Source organism: Carassius auratus, unplaced genomic scaffold, assembly GCF_003368295.1.
Source record: "Carassius auratus strain Wakin unplaced genomic scaffold, ASM336829v1 scaf_tig00020813, whole genome shotgun sequence".
Lineage (NCBI taxonomy): Eukaryota > Metazoa > Chordata > Actinopteri > Cypriniformes > Cyprinidae > Carassius > Carassius auratus.
In genome coordinates, this window is record NW_020525060.1 from 41159 (window position 1) to 58878 (window position 17720).

Consider the following 17720-nt stretch of genomic DNA (forward strand, 5'->3'; position numbering starts at 1 on the left):
TGTATATTTATCCATAAACAGGTAAATATTAATTCCGCTGATAAAAACAAATAAATAAACCATGTAGAAGAGTGGGTATTATGTGCAAATGGTGAGAAACTCGATATTATCCATGTCACTTTCAATTTTAATATTTGAGCAGTGTGCACGTCAAAAAAAAAATATATATTAAGATTTAAAGCTTGTGACATAAACGCGCACATCAACCTGACCACTTCATTTAACATTCATGTAAACACTACCATCAGATTCATCAATCGTAATGAATTCAGTCCAACTGAACCGAGAAGTGTGCATGCAAACATCATTGTTTCATGTAATACTTTATTTCACCCATCTAAAAGATTAACTTTATAAAAAAAAAAATATATTTTTTATTTGCTGCTTCATTCACGTAATTTGACAACTAATCTGCTAGTGTTGGCAGCAGCAATTAAATAATGAAAAACATTTGTGCTTAATACTTGGCCCCCCTCTTTAAATTTTGGCCCCACTGTGTCCCCTGTGTTTAAAAAAATCCTAGATCCCTATTCCTGCAGTTACCCTGTCGGTCACTACGAGTTATGTCAAACGACATATGGGGTCTCACTTGGGAGGCCAATCATCTCTGAGTTTAAGAGAAAACGCTAATGAAAATTGGCTAGTCGATTTAACATACCTGAGCCACTCCCCATGCCAACGGGTATAAATAGGGCGACAGATGCATCCACTCATTAGATTTTTGCTTCAGAGCTGAGTAGTTGATGTATCCAGTCTCTACAAAGCCATCATCTGTGTGTTCGAGAGCTGTTCCTGGTCGGTGTGACGGCGCAGTACAGCGCTGTCCCTGTGACAGCGATTCCCCTGGGCGCTTCGGCTGAAAGAGCAGTTTTTAAAGGAGCAAATCACGGACTATTCACGTCTTTTTCAAGATGCCGTTTTGTCAGTGTCCTTCTGGATGTGGTCATTTCCTGTCTTCGGTTGACAGTCACGAGCGTTGTCTGCAGTGTCTGGGTGTCCAACACGCTGAGGTTGGCAGCGCTGTGATCACGTCTCTCACTCCTCAAGGGGAGTGCAACAGACCCCTCTGTTGCCACCCGACCCGGTTTCCCTGGCTTGAGAATGGGACCGCCGACTGGCGCTCTGGGAGATCTGAGGGTTACAGTGAGAGCTTCTCCGCCGGGCGATGACCCACGGACCTCTCACTCCTCCCGCAGCGCGTGTCCTGTGCAGCTGCCGAATGATTCTGCTGGGCCGTCTCACAGCGCCCCCAGCGTGTCTTTCGGTGCACCACCCGAGGATCAGATGTCGATTGCTGCATCGGGGGGATGGGTTATCGACCTCTAAGAATGAGGATTCGGCGGGGCTGCCCCCCTCGGGACTGTTCACGAATTGGTGTTCATCTCACCGAGAAGACCCCCGGAGATGCCCGGTCAGAGTCATGCTTTCTTTCCCGCTAGAAAGGTCGGAACGTGGGCTGTCACCCTTCACCCTGAAAGTGTATGTGACTGCCATTGCAGCCCATCACGATGGAATGGACGGCCGGTCCCTGGGGAGGCATGACCTGATCGTTAGGCTCCAGAGGGGTGCCAGAACGTTACACTCTCCAAGGACACCCCTGATTCCCTCCTGGGACCTCTCTATTGTCCTGGCGGGACTTCAGAGGGGTCCCTTTGAGCCACTGGATTCAGTCGAGCTAAAGTTCCTGTCTCTCAAGACAGCACTCCTGATCGCGCTCACTTCCATCAAAAAGATTGGGGACCTCCAAGCATTTTCGGTAAGTGAAGAGTGCCTTGTGTTCGGGCCGGCCCACTCTCACGTTGTCCTGAGACCCCGGCCAGGATACGTGCCCAAGGTTCCCACCACTCCCTTCTGAGACCAGGTGGTGAACCTGCAAGCGCTGCCCCTGGAGGAGGCAGATCCAGCCTTCCCTTTGCTGTGTCCCGTAAAAGCACTTTGCATATACTTGGACCGCACCCAGAGCTTCGGAAGCTCTGAGCAGCTCCTGGTCTGCTTTAGAGGTCTGCAGAAGTGTAAGGCTGTCTCACTGGATAGTGGATGCGAGCCGTGCGCCCTGGGGGTGAGGGCCCACTCCAAACTGAGTGTGGCCTCCTCCTATGCACGTAACCCTCATTCCCTGATGGATGGAACGGAAATGTTATGTCCCCGTGCCACAACCTTGAACCGGTCGCTTTTGCCAGGACACGTTCTTGGCTCCTCAAGCCAAGCCAAGAGCTTAAAGCAGGCGTGCTAGTGCGTGCAAGGGCCAGTCGCGTTACCACTGTCATTTCCGGGGCTTGATCGTGCCTCGTAGGGGCTTCCTTGTGGCCAACGGCCAGGGTTTTTTGGCCGACGAAAACTTTGGGCCAAAACGCAGTACTATTTTGGCCTTGGTGCTACAGATCCGAGACTATTAGCCCAGCCTGGCCCATTTAAAGCACTCCCTCGCACTGACCCAACAGTGGAAAAGCGGCTATTAAGAGCTGAGAGGCTGATTGGCTAATGCACCTGACTGCCACAGGATGCCAGAAAAAGAAACATGTTTCCTTCTCAAAAAGCTGGCAATGGCAAGAGTTTTATGCTGATATTCTCTTTTCTTATCACCAATATGCAGAATCTGGTGTCTGAAACAATTTTTATGTTGGTAACAATGGTAATTAATCTGTTAACCTTATAGTTTGCTGGGAGGCCAGTATTCTGTAGCTTTAAGAAGAATCACATTTGAATTCGGTGATTGGATAAACAAGCCACTTGTTTAGATTCTGTTTCTAAAGTTCTATATCCTCTGCTTCCCTACCTGCTTTGACTAGTCCCTCAGTTTCTCATCTGAATGGACTTGCAGGGCATAATGCAAATCATTATCTGTAAGATAATTCCAGTGACACCACAGCAGGGATGTTTATTTAGGTGGAAATGGAAATCTCTGCTTTTGTCTTTTGAATGTTGTTTTCCAGGCAAAATGTGTGTCAGCAATGATGCGTCACTATCAAGCACAGACTCTTAAAGCAATCAGGAGTGTTTGTGCACATGTGATTATTAGTTGGCGTTTTGACATAAGGATGGATTTGATCTTGGTGCTGTTATTAGGTGAGTTGCACTGGTTTTGCAAAAAAAAAAAAAAAAAAAAAAAAATAATAATAATAATAATAATAATAATAATGATAATAATTGAATCACCCAAAAATTGGTGATTAAATTAGATTTGCATTATCAGATGGTTTTAAATCATTATTAAAGATTTTGCATAACAATTTTAGAACTACAGCTGTATTTTATTTTCATTAGAAGTAAAATGGAACACATTCAATTTAATGTTTGTGTTTCCATGGGTTAAAGAGAAGATTACATTACCAGGGTCAGGCATTATCAGTTTTACTTATATTTTGAAGATTTTTACAGTTGGGTTTGTTCATAATAGGCAATGCATTTAGCCTGCATTTAGCTGTGCATTTAGTGAATGAGCACTGTGCGATTTCCGACCCGATTGCACTGTTTTTATGTACAATCTTTTTCTATACTTAACTGTTTTAATTCATTTTAAATACATTTTAGATTATTTAAACATTTTTAATTCTCCTATTTTGTATTATTATTTTAATTAATTTTATGTAAAGCACTTTGAATTACCATTGTGTATGAAATGTGCTATATAAAACAAGCTTGCCTTGCCTATGAATCGTTCGATTGTGTAAATTCTATTTAAAAAAATATGAAACATTTGTCTGTAAAAATAAAAATCCCCCATAAAAAAAGATTTAACTGTGTCAACCAAATGGAACAATATGTTTTCATTAGTGTATATGTATTTTATGTATTTTAAAGAAAGAAGAAAGACAGTTTCAATTCTTAAATGTAATCAATCATCTGGGGAAGCATGGTGATCTCTATTGTTACATTTGTAAACCTTTTCATCCTAGGTGACTTTCATTAAAATATAACATTGCTTTAGTCTTATTTAACATCTTAATTTTATAAAGCAAATGTATTTACTAGTCATTTAAATGTGTTCATGTCTCTGTTCGCAGCTCTAAGCTCCAGTGTGAACTCTTATGTGTTTTACTTTATTCCTGACTACATGAACTGGACAGAGGCTCAGGCGTACTGCAGAGAGCATTACATCGATCTCGCCACCGCCCATGACCAGACAGATTATGATGAGCTTTTGAAAACTGTACCAAATGGTTTTACACAAGGAATATGGATCGGTCTCTATCGGACGGGTGCGAATGCTCCCTGGGTCTGGTCTGATCAGAGCAAATCCACATTCAGATTGTGGAATAGTGGACAGCCAAACAATTATGGTGGCAAACAGTTCTGTGCGGGAGCATTTCTCCCTGGAGAGTGGAATGATTTGGAGTGTCCAATTAAATATGCTTCTGTCTGCTACTCAGGTGTGTTTTTACATTTGTCATTTCAACAACATTACAACTGTGTACCCAATTTTCAATATAAGCCAAGCCTAAGGAATGCATTAGCATTCATTAACTTGAATTGTTATTTTGAGTTATTTGAAAAACAGATATTTTCTTGTAAATAAAAAAAAAAAGTAATGCACTATACTAGTTTGCATTACTACATTAAAAGTAATCTAATTACGTAACTTGCATTACGCTCAACACTGCTGACAATCAGTGCACTAAGACACTCAGAAGGGAAATGCAAACCATTACAGTATACTCTGCTATAATAATTTGCTGATCATTTGCAATTCTTCATACTGTATGTGTGTCTCACAGTGAAGAAGATAAATACAGTGAGGCTGGAGGTCAAGTAAAGTCAAAATTTAAATGATCCTTCAGTGAAGACAGAGATTCTGCTGCAGGTGACTTCATTTAAGAACACGTACATTATACAGAAAACATATTAATAATGGAAAATCTTACCAAGAGTACCAAGTAATATTAGACTGTTTGTATTCTTCAGATGGAGAAGATACTTCAGGAGATGGGGATTGCAAAAGATGCAAAACTTAAATGGAAAGTCCAACCAGATGGAAATGTCTTCCAGAAGAAGAATCAGAGTAACATCACCAAACATACTTGTCTTTCTAGCATATTTTAACATTATTACTTTCAGTACTCTTACTTATTTTAGCTGATTAGGGAAATTAATGTGCAGAAATTGTCAGATGTTTCTGAAAATGTTTATTACGGCCACATCTTTAGTGTGTATTTTTTCCAAACAGTTTTTTTTTTTTTTTTTTTTCGAGACTCGAACCCACAACCCTAGGGTTAGGAGTCAAACTCTAACCACTAGGCCACAACTTCCCCAAGACTCTACATCATTCTACTACTACTACTACTACTAATAATAATAATAATTTAAAACTCATTTATCTTTAATCTGGTATTAAAGAAGCAGGGGTGTGTGATATACCAGAGACACAATTAACCAGTATAAATTTTGTAAAGCGAAGAGATTTTGTACTATCATCTCTATCCCGGTTACATGCTCAAGTGAGATTGCTGTGCTGTATGGTCATGAAAACATGTTGTTTGCATGTATTTTAAGTATTGTGGTTTAAAAAAAAAATAAAGATATTTAAAGCAATTTAAACAATCAGCAGTGAAATATAACTAATTTCACTAGATGTACACGCTTTCTAAAAGATGATTTCTGAGTGCCTTTTAACCTCCACCTTTTTGCACGTGTCAATGTTTACGAATTTATTAAATGAAACAGGAAAAATGTAATCTTGACAAACGATATATCATTATAAAGATCTAAGGCTCAAGCATCGACGACAGAAGGCTGTATTTGCTACATTTGTGTAAACAGTGCACATAAAATCATGAGCAATGACAACGCTGTACATACCACACATCCACAGCTGTAAATCCCCGTTTAGTTAGAGAGGTAAGGGTCGACTGAACGACATCTCATGGAGCACGTTTAGTCCAAAGAAGCAATAATGTTGTAATATGGATCATAATTCCTTTGTTTACGTTTCAGTTCTTCAGCAACAGAACTGTTTGTGTCCTTTATAGAATAACTCACACTCAGAAACTGTGTCTTGGTAGTAGAAAAGCATGATTTTGTAGCATACAGTGTCACAAACAAAATGAGATGATCCACTAAAAAAAGTAAAAGATGGGCGTAAGAGTGCATTTGAATTCTGGTGCTCTCTCGTGAAGCGCTCTGACGCACCTGTAATCAGATGGAGCCATAACTTAGCAATCATCTTTTTCTTTATTTCGTTTTATTTTTCTACATTTTTCATGTGAGATTGTGTTTTATGTTGAATGTGACTGTATCTGCATGATTACCATCTGTTTGCGTGCAAATCAGCTCGCTATTACTTTGTAATCACTGCTATCAATGTGAATGCTGTCTATATGAAATAGAGTGTGATTATTGACTTCATGGCGCATTTGTATTATTACCATCTCTATAACTGGCCATCAGGATGTCAAAATGGTGATAATTGACTAGATGAACAATCAGCAGAATTCATTGTAAATGCTGTATTTCTAGCAATCTCAGGATGTACAGGATTTGGCAGACATAGTTATTTTTTTTTTATTTTTCTTATTTTCTTACTCAGATTGTTCTTATTGTATTTTTCTAGTGATCAAATAAATCGCTTATAATGATGGCTGCGTTTCTGTCTATTGTTTTATAATTAAAAAACTATGAAGTGGGGGGGGTGGGGTTTGCTTAGACATATTCTCAGAAAAATGTTTGCTGAAATCTCATTTTTCATTGTTTTGTTAGGATCCCTTAGCAAGTCTAAATAGCAGAATCTAGCAGCCTGGTCGAAGCTTTAATGCGTACTCTGTCTTTTAGTTGCGATTCTGAATTTATCAGAATTTAGTGTAAATTTATTGTAACTGTGTTAAATCTAGTGGTGGGCATAGATTAATTTTTTTAAATCTAGATTAATCTCACTGTGATCTTGAAATTAATCTGGATTAATCTAGATTAATCTAGATTAAAATGGCTCATTCGAATTCTGCCGAAGGCATTCAGAATATGTGTGTTACCCAAATAAAATTGACAAACAGTAATTATTTTGAGAAGGTGTTTATCAAGCTAGGTGGTGCATTAGAAAAGGGGCTCATCCCCTGTTTCCAAAATGCATCACAAAGTGCTTGAAAAAGCTGTAAACTAATTCCACACTGCACAAGGTGCAAACAACATTACGCCTGTTTCACACCAATGTTTACGTTTTTTTCAAGTGTGTAGGTGTCAAGGTACAGAAACCAAATAATTAAATGTAAAATAGCACTGGATAGTCTTCGATGTAAAAATGAAATTTACAATCAAACCTACATTTATTCAGGCACCTTTAACATTTCTCACATTATAACAGTTTTGTTATATATATATATATATATATATACATATATATATATATATATATATATATATATATATATATATATAGAAAAAAAAATTATATCTGGCGTCTGAATAATATTTGGTTTGATTGTTAAAACTACAATGTAATTCAGTCAAGAGTTATTTTCCTTCATTTTCTTGGATTAACATTACAGCAGCCAGCAGCTAAATTAGGCACGTAATTTCCAAGGTGGATAATTTTGTCATATTTTGTATGTATTTGTAGGCACAAGAGCAAAAATAAGCAAATTCGATGTTTAAGTGTTTTGAGACGCCTTTCTCTGCGTGAGCCCTGAACACCAGCACACCGCGAGTACTGAATTTGGCTCTTTCACATCTTTTTGTTTTTTCAAACTGCGATTTGTATTTGTTCGTTCAGGTGCAGGAGGGACTTTGAGGAGAACTTCGCAGAAGAGAGCTCGGTTCAGTGTCGCTGTCCGTGATACGCCGCTCTCTCTCTCTCGTGCGCGGCACACGCTACTCTGTTCAGCTTTTCCGCGTCTTGTGTTTGGATGCTTTAATGTTTAAATAGACAAGCGGTAAAGCTTAAAACACGTGAAAAAGATAAGCTTTTAGTGACGATGCGCAGCAGTGGCCCGTCAACTGTCCTGAGCATCTTTTTAGGCTGGCCTCAGCCAGTCGGTTATATAAAATATCAAGGTGAAAGTCATCATAGCTCGCATAGTATAGACTCAGCTCTCAACCCAACTTTGAGAATAGGCGATATTTTTTTTATCGCCTGATAAGAGTCTCGCGTTAACGCTGATAACGGCCCAACACTAGTTAAATCTGAATCCAGTTTTAAGTGATCACTGAAGTTAGACAATGTTTCTATTTAAAACTGATCACAAGTTTGATTATGTATAAATGTTTATATTTGATTATATTAGATTCACTATACTTTCAATTATCCGTTCACTGGGGACCTAATGTCTATTTTAAGTCTCATGCTAGCTTCACACAGATCTGATCACAAATTCGCCAGTCTGATGTTAGTCAGAGGATATAGGTATCCCTAATAGGTATTTAGGTAGACTAATACATATTTTGTCGGCAGCCTACTGCTTGGTTATGACAAAAGTGTAGTTTATTTAGTCTTTTCCCATACAACTTGCTAACTTGCTAGTGCTCCTATCATTCTCGAGCCTTCAGTTTGACCTACCCTAGCGATAGATTTGCGGTTAAAAAACCCTCCTCACAGTTTAGTAGTCATAATGATTTCAGAAGAGTTTAGGATTAATCAAATATAACAATGTATTATGTCACTTACACAATGAAACAATTAGAAGCCAGTTTAGAAAGATACTAACAAGATCCACGCAGGAGACAAACAAATTTAACGTAGTCACACATGTAACCGTTATCCTAATTTAAGACACATGGTCTAAAACGCATAAAAAGCACTGAAGTTTTTCAGAGAATAAATTTAACTAGCCAATGTGTGTAGTAGCACAAACAACGATACAGTGGGCACAATGTGTTTAACACAATTCCATTTTTTAAATAAATAATAATATACCAGACTTCAGAAAGAAAGAAACTTCATTAAACACTGTTTATTTCTTTTAAATTGATGTTTATAACAGTCAACAAAGGAAATTCCCAAATTCAGTATCAGAAAATTAGAATATTGTGAAAAGGTTCAACATTGAAGACACCTGCTGCCACATTCTTATCAGCTAATTAACTCAAAACAAACAAAAACACTTGCACAACTCCGTTGATGCTCTGTAAAAATAAACTGCATCCACTGGTCCCTTAATGCTGTTTTTTTTTTTTTTTTTTGGTAATCTGTGCAAGATTGTCTTGCCCTGGCAACCAAAAACACACTTGTTTTGTGACAATTCGGTCTCTCGCTCTGATCAGTGAATGTCTGTTGTGCTCTCAGTGCTCTGCTATACGGGAGCGCGCGCTCTTCCGGCAGAAGTGCCTTAGGACCCATATAAGGAAATTCCGCTCCATCTAACGTCACACAGAGTCATACTCGAAAAAAAACTTTCCGAAACTTGTGACAAACTGGAAGAGGTATTTTTGGAACAAAAATACTCCTTCAAACGTACAATTTAATTTTTTTAAACTCTGTCCATGTTGAGCATGGGAATCCAGCTCTTTAACAGTGTAAAAAACTCAGTATGCAAGAAATAGCATTGCACCCCCCCCCCCTTTAATGACCATCTATTTGACAAAATATTTTTTTCTTCTATGCGAAAATGAATCTTGCAGTTATGTGAGGGATTTATAGGTAATTCCAGATACTTTCCTGCTTGTATAGGGTATATGTTAGGTGGGCGATATGAACAAAATCTTATATCATGATATGAGTAATTCATTCAATAGTATCATGATATAGTTATTTTTGCATTTTTTCAATATGGTTATTATGGAAAAATATAACTATATCATATCATATTAAAAGTTCTCGTCACCAGTTTCAATATCACAAAAAAAAAAAAAAAAAAAAAAAATTACAAACATAATCTCAGCAGTTGAGCTTGTATTAAGGAATCAAAACTTTTATGCAGATTGCATGATAACAATATTAAAATTATGCAAATTGAATTTGATTTTTTTTTTTTTTTTTTTGTTTTGTGAACAAATGTCTTAATATGTTGACGTAATAAACAGAGAATGAGCATTAAAGTTTTAGTGGACAAAACACCAACACTGACAGCACACCTGCTAAAATGGGTTCCAGCATGAGAGAGATCGAAAAATGAAAGAGATGTGTGCAGTAAAAGTGCAGAAATACATTGTTTCGTGCATAACTTAAACAAAACAAAATAGGCATAGCTGCCAGTTTGTGAATATTAAATGACAAATCATGGATGCAATCATACATAAGTTAAGATCAAGTGGACAGCATTTTTGGCGTAATCCACAAATTATTCTTGTTCCATCCATAGCCTACTTGAATTAAAAATATTAATATAACCTTACAGAATGGTATTTAAAATGGAAGCAAACATAGCTGTAAATTTTAGTTACTGCACAGCTTTAAATCAAAATGAAAATTCTGTTTAATTTCTCTTAGGATTCACTAGCCCTGAGCTAAGCAATTTGAGTATCCTTGCTCTAGTGTTACAAAAAATAATTTGCATGTGCTTTGATTTTGAATAGTCAAAGCAGGCAGTGGCTATGTTTCCATTCACTGTTTCCACGGTGTTTATGCGCATCTTGTAGAATCACATCCAAAACAAATGCCAAATTTGACTTGTGCAAAAAGAGTTAATGTGAATAATGGGAGATGGAAAAGCATTTGATGGATAAATTCTTCCATGTGACTTTATGTGATTGAGATGGTCATTACACAGCATCTAATATGTTTTTTTTGGGGGTTTTTTTGGTCATTCTGAGATGCCTAAAACAAAGTCTTTCATCTAAGTATTTCTGTATAATAGTCTTACGCGACTGCATTCCCAAACAGCAAGCATCCACATCCAGAACTAATGACCCCATGTATTGTGCTTCATCTGTTTTCCCTGAAACGTAAGTAAATTATTATATATACAAATTAAATGCATTGGCCTCTACTCTATTCTACTCTATTACGTGATAGTTCTATTTGACTCACTGGATGGAGACTGAGATTTATTTGCTAATGTTTTATGAATTATTCCAATTATTTGGTTAAATTCAAAACTCTAGATAGAAACATTTTTAAAAATGTTGAAACAAACGAAAAAAATAAATAAAATAGACCTAATTATTATCCACTCACCAGATTTGGTATACAGGAAATACTAGTCCAAAATGCAATGCATTTGACTTTTTATAGTTTTTTTTTATAGTTGAAAAACTTTATTGTGAAGGAAAAGTTCTTCAAAAATTATACAATTGATTATTTCTGAATGAGGGTTTTCAGATCTGTGCAACAAAACCAGCCCAAATGGTATTAAAAACTATCCCAATAGCATTTCTGATTTCACTTCAGCATGCTGAATAAAACAATCTGTAGAATCAGTTTAAAAATAGGGTGACCAAATGTGCCATTTTCCCAGGACAGGTCTTGGCCAGGATTTCTATATTGCCTAAAATATCCACATCTGGCTGCGCAGTAACAGTAATATGTACACACATTTGAATCATTTTCTCTGTAGATCCCACCTTTTCACGCACCAAGATCAGTCAATTACATACAATGTCTGTATGTTACTGGTTAAACGATCATTAGCTTTATCAAGTATGAAAACAGGAAACCAAAGCCAAAACCTGGATATTTTAAGTAAAATAGAAATCCTAGCCAGGACTTGTCCTGGGAAAATGGCATATTTGGTCACCCTTATAAAGATCCAACTGCATGGGAAATTCTTAGCTCAGATTATCATCAATTCACATTGCCCATGCAAGTGAAACTAATATTGACACAGTAAAAACTGAACGGAGATGCAGAATTGTGCCCTCTCACGCTAATTAACCCTGTTTAGTAAAACTGGCTCTTTATAAGTGATGTATAGCCAAATATGTTGACCCTTACTCAGAATTTTTTGCTCTGAATTCAACCCAAGTGCACACAGAGTAGTGAGAAATGAACACACATCCAGAGCAGTGGGTAGTCAATGCTGCAACGCCCGGGCAAAAATTGAAGTTCGGTGCCTTGCTCAAGGGTCTCATCTCGGTAATTGTATTGAAGGTATATATATATATATATATATATATATATATATATATATATATATATATATATATATATATATATATATATATATATATATATATGCAGCCTTCCTACTGTTAACCTTACAGTTAATAGTGTTCACCGTCTGTTTGATTACATGACATTTAATTAACTGTTTGATTTTTACTGTGCATTTCTGCCATATGGAAATCAACTTGAGATCTCCACTGCCCTTATGAAAGATATGTTTATTCAAGTGTGCTATTACTATACTTCTTTTAAACAACTGTAATGACCGCTAGGGGTCAGCCGTAACAGGAAAAGGAAGAGAGTCTCGGAACCAGAGGGATGTTGAATAAACAATTTATCTACAAGTTGGGGTTTAGCGTCAGGGGCAGACAAGGCCAAAATAACAAACAAAAAATCCTCTTTGTTAACCCTCTACACTTCCTAAATCAAATTTAAAGAACCCAAAAGAAATAAAATACAGTTTCAACTTACCTGACTCCCTAAACCCAAAACAATGTGAAAAGTGATCTCAAAATAAAATGGCGTCCAACCCCCTACGTCCCTCAACTTGACAAAAATTAAGATTAACAAAATGTTTACAAGATATATATACACAGGAGTTAACAGCAAATAATTTACAATCAGAATCCAAAATCATAGTCAATCAGGCTTGGGTCAAGTTAACTTGCAATATCACAAGATGGTGGGAAAAAAAATACAACATAATTATGACAGATCACAATCTTACACACCAACACACTCTCTCTCTCTAACAAGACATTTAAAAATTTAAATGAACAACAATAACGAGGCAAATGGCAAACTATCGAGTCACACGCAATGGCACAATCATGGCCCCGATTGAGTGTCTGTGGCAGTCCTTATATCTGGATCAGGTGAAGAGGAGAACCAATGGCAGCCACCAATAAATTATCTCCAGGAACCGCCCATCTGAAACAAACATACACAGAGAACACAAGAGGGCAGAATGGAAACAGCCAACAAATGAATGTGGCTCATAACACCCCCACCCACAAAATAAAACATCAATTTTTTACGGATTAACACGAGACAGCGAATCAGCAATCACATTTTCAATGCCCTTTTTATGAAAGATCACCAAATTGTAACTTTGGCAGATAAGCGACCAGCACATAAGACGATGATTCACATTTGAAATCCGTTGAAGAAATATAAGAGGGTTATGGTCAGAATAAACCGTAAAGGGTTTCGAACTGGAGCCAACATAGACCTCAAAGTGTTGAAGAGCAAGAATTAAGGCATGGGCTTCTTTTTGTATAGTACTGTAGTTAATCTGATGTTGTGGAACTTTTTCGAAAAGAAACTTATTGGGTGATTCAAACCAGCTGCATCCGTTTGAAGAAGGACGGCACCAGCTCCAGTACCACTAGCGTCCACTTCCATCAAGAATGGCTTTTCAGGGGCAGCGAGCACAGGGGCACTACAAAGCAAAGTTTTCAAGACTTCAAAGGCGGACTGACATTCCGAAGACCACTTAAATGAGACTGCTTTATGTAATAGTCCAGTGAGAGGACTGGCAACATCTGAAAAATTCTTACAAATACATCTGTAATAGCCAGTCATTCCAAGAAATCGATGGAGCTCTTACCTAGTTTTAGGAACTGGGAAATTCAAAGATGGCTTGTATTTTGTAATTAAGAGGACGCACTTGACCATTCCCAACCTCCTTTCCCAAGTATGTGAAAGTGGCACAACCATATTTACACTTTGATAAATTCAAGGTTAGGTTAGCATTTCTCAAGCGTTTGAAGACATCATCCAAAGTTTTGAGATGGTATTTCCAAGTATTTCCAAGCATAGCATACCACATCATTCAAATAAGCCTCACAATTTGACACATCAGACAACACTATGAACATTAGTCACTGAAAGGTAGCTCCAGCATTTCGAAGGCCAAAAGCCATAACACGGTACTGCAAAAAATACGTCAGGTGTGACAAAAGCAGAAATCTCACCAGTGTTGGGCAGTAGCGTCGCTACAAGTAGCGAAGCAACTAATTTAACTACATTTCTCAGTACCCTGGCCGTAGCTTCACTGCTTTCTGAATCAAATAGCTTTTCAGTAGCGAAGCTCTTTTTTTTTTTTTACCAAGTAGTGCGGTAGCTTCCACACAAGCTACATTTTCGCAAGCATTTCGCAAGATCGCTGATCCTCGATCAGTAGTGACACGACGGAGCTACTTCATCTTGTTCGTGTTTACGGTGGATAGCAACCAACCAACCAATCTTTATGATGCATTACCGCCACCTTCTGCTCCGGATGGTACCACTCCTTGGACAGCCACGCAAAAAAATTATTTGATGAAATGATGGCATAGGATGAGGTCGGAGAACAGTTAATCCCGAGGAGTGAGTCGCAGTGGCCGTACCTCGACAAGTACATGACACTGACCGAGATAACAGAGAGATAATATGTTTTCAGATGCTGTTTGTAAAAATTATCAGGGTCCAGCCTGGCCATTTTTTTTGTACTGTTTGGAGGTCTTGCATTTTGTTCTGCAAAGGCCTACAGTATATTAAGCATGCCCATGCAACAGGTGCATACACTTACTTGTGCGCACATTGTTAATTACATGTATTTAGATTGTTTTTGTTGCCAAATTGATAAGGAACACAAAAAACTATTAAACTAAACAATTACACCTGCCCATCTGTTTGACTGACAGTTTTGAGCACTGAGATTGCATTGACTTGTAATAAAACGTGTTCAACATAAACATTTAATTTTAAAAGTAGCTTAGATGTAGCAAGCTACCGTTGATGTAGCTTAGCTTGCTACATTTCCCAGGGGGGTAGCTTCAGTGTAGTGAAGCCTCATTTACCTGTAGAGTAACTGGTAGCTTAGCTCACTACATTTTCCAAGTAGCTTGCCCAACACTGAATCTCACACACTTGCTTTGTGAGTGGTACCTGCCAATATCCTTTTAGCAGATCTAGTTTAGTCATGAATTTAGCGTTACCTACCTGATCAACACAATCTTCCATACGAGGAAGCGGAAAAGAGTCAGCTTTAGTTAAAGCATTAACTTTATGGTTGTCAGTACAAAACCTGGAGGTCCCATCTGGCTTAGGGACAAGTAGACATGGCGAACACAAGGGACTGGCACTAGGAACTGCTAAATTGTGTTCTAGCGAGTACTGGGTTTCCTGCTTCATTAATTCTCTTTTAACTGGGTTTACACGATAGGCATTCTGTTTAATTGGGGCATGTGAACCAACATCTATATCATGTCCATTACGTGGGTAGTTGAAGGGAAGTCATTAAACAAAGTCGGGTACTTATTAAGAAGACTGGAAATATCTGCCTGGGCAGACACAGGTAAATGGGACAACTTTTCTGACAAATTCAACAAAGCCTCAGAATTTGGCAAACGAGCTGACAAGAATGATGCACTATTTCATTTTCAAATCATCACTTTCAGGTGAATAATCCGACAGTGACACAGTAACTGGTACAACAGTAGCAACGGGCATACTAACTTCAGAATCAGAACGTGACAAATATGCTTTAAGCATATTAATGTGGCAGACTCTTGACTTCCTTCTTCGGTCAGGGGTAACAACTACATAGTCAGTGTCTCCTAGCTTCTCCTTGATGCTGTAAGGACCAGTGAACTTAGCTTGGAGTGCTGAACCTGGCACTCAAAGTAAGATAAGGACTTTATCGCCAGTCTGAAATGATCACGGTACAGCCTTCTGGTCATAGTTACATTTCATTTGGTTTTGCACAGAACTGAGCGATTGTTTTGCCAACTTCAACACCGTATGCAAGCATTCATGGAATGCACTGACATAATCCAATACATTGGTAGATTAAGACAAATGGTTAGATGAAAGAACTTGCTCTTGCAAAATTTTCAATGGACCATGAACAGTGTGTCCAAAAATTAACTCAGAGGGACTAAATCCAAGTGATGCTTGAGTGGTATTACATCCTGCAAATAACAAGAGCGGGATGCGTTCATTCCTTTTTTTTTTCATGTTCCACTCAAAAAGTTTGGAGTATCGACTTTAAGGTTTTGATGAAAACGTTCGATAGCACCTTTTGACTGAGGGTGGTATGCACTGGACAACTGATGTTTGATGTTTAACTGTTTCATTACCTTCGCAAACACTTTTGACATAAAATTGGTAACTTTGATCAGACTGAATGTATTTTGGCATTCCAAAAGTAGTGCAGAACTTTACAATTGCCCTGATAATTACATGAGCTTTGAGGGAACGTAGCGGTATTGCCTCAGGAAACCTAGTTGACACACAACATTAACATTACTAGATAAGAATTTCCAGACTTGGTTTTGGGCAACGGTGCTACACATTCAATCAGTATTCGCTCAAACGGTTCCCCTAATACAGGTATAGGTTTCAATGGAAAATGTGCACACACCTCTACCTTATCAGTACTAACCTCCTTTGCATTAACAGCATTGTCAGCACACATAAATGAATCAGACAGGTCCACAGTATCCATAAATTGCGAGCTTGAGCTCGGGACACAATGCATGCGCCAAAACACATCAGGAAACTCCTCCTGCAGAGCATCCCCCCTCATGCACAATAGGAGTATCTATTACCTCAGGCAGACAAAAAACGTTATCACCTGCCAGATCATTACCAAGAATGAGTGACACACCTTTAACAGGTAACTGTGCTTGGACTGCCAGTTTAACCTTCCCTGAAATGATCCAGAGCGTAGAAACACTTGGTGTAATGAATTTTAACTACTGGTGAGATCAATACCTTGTACCAGCACATTAGAACCACAGCTTGACTGTTCAGAGAATGGCAACACATTTTGTAGGATAAACGATTGGGCAGCACCAGTATCACGGAGGATCCGAATATGCTTTGACTCCGTTTCACCCAATGATACTACAACATCACAAATGAAGGGTTCAAAAGTAGACTCAACCACTGAATTCAAAGACACATTTTGTTCAGATGAGAAAACCTTTCTTTCAATCAACGCAACACTTTTCGAAGGGTTTGCTTTTCTACTGAATTTGCCTTTCAAGGTGGGACAATTTGCGATGAGGTGCCCAACCTCATGACAATAAAAGCACTCACAGTTCTCATTACTGTCGGCACTCGAAATGTTCTTTGGTGCCACTGTGGCATCCTTAAAAGTACAAACTCGATCAGGGAAATTACGCTTTGTGGGTAAAAACACTATTTTGTGCATAAGTACAAATTCATCAGAAAAAAACAGCGATTCGCTTAAACACAGTGAAATAAGTGTCCACCTCACTTTCTCGAAACAGTGGTACTAGTGCAATTTGTTGTCTAACATCAAATTCAGGTTGACTTTCTTGTGGGTTGCGTCGAGGTGCAGGAATGGGACTTGGAGTGTAAGCACTGATGGGTAACGACACAGACACGGTCACACTAGGCACATCAGCAGCTGAGGGGTGAACAGGTGATTTGGTTTTGAGCACAAGCTCCAATTCTTTGAGCTTGATTGCTCGCTTAGTTTCAAGCTCAACTGTGCAAGCATGCAGCAGTTGACTTTGATATTGTTGCCTGCTCAACTCTAACACTTTTAGTTTGATTGCCAACCGAGGATCACTCGGAAAAGGGAGATCGACGGGATCCATGCTGGCCATCTCCTCGGTTTGGGATGCTCCGCCCCTTACCCACAGAAATTGGCAACTGATCTGCAAACACCGGCTTCACTCACCTCTGGCAAACTCAATTTTCCACCAAATGCTATAGATCACATCCCTGATCTCTCGCT

At 38.5% G+C, this 17720-nt stretch overlaps 1 protein-coding gene across 1 annotated transcript in view; it reads right to left on the reverse strand.

The window, feature by feature from the left end:
• LOC113076608 (uncharacterized) overlaps positions 1 to 17468 on the reverse strand; it is a gene marked incomplete at its 5' end in the record, with an annotated part of 52339 nt that extends 34871 nt beyond the window's left edge. The window contains 3 exons of the mRNA XM_026249299.1: positions 16587 to 16661; positions 16727 to 16858; positions 17235 to 17468. Of these exons, the coding sequence (XP_026105084.1) occupies positions 16587 to 16661; positions 16727 to 16858; positions 17235 to 17468 (441 nt within the window). The remainder of the gene's footprint in view (positions 1 to 16586; positions 16662 to 16726; positions 16859 to 17234) is intronic.
• Positions 17469 to 17720: the final 252 nt, after the last annotated feature.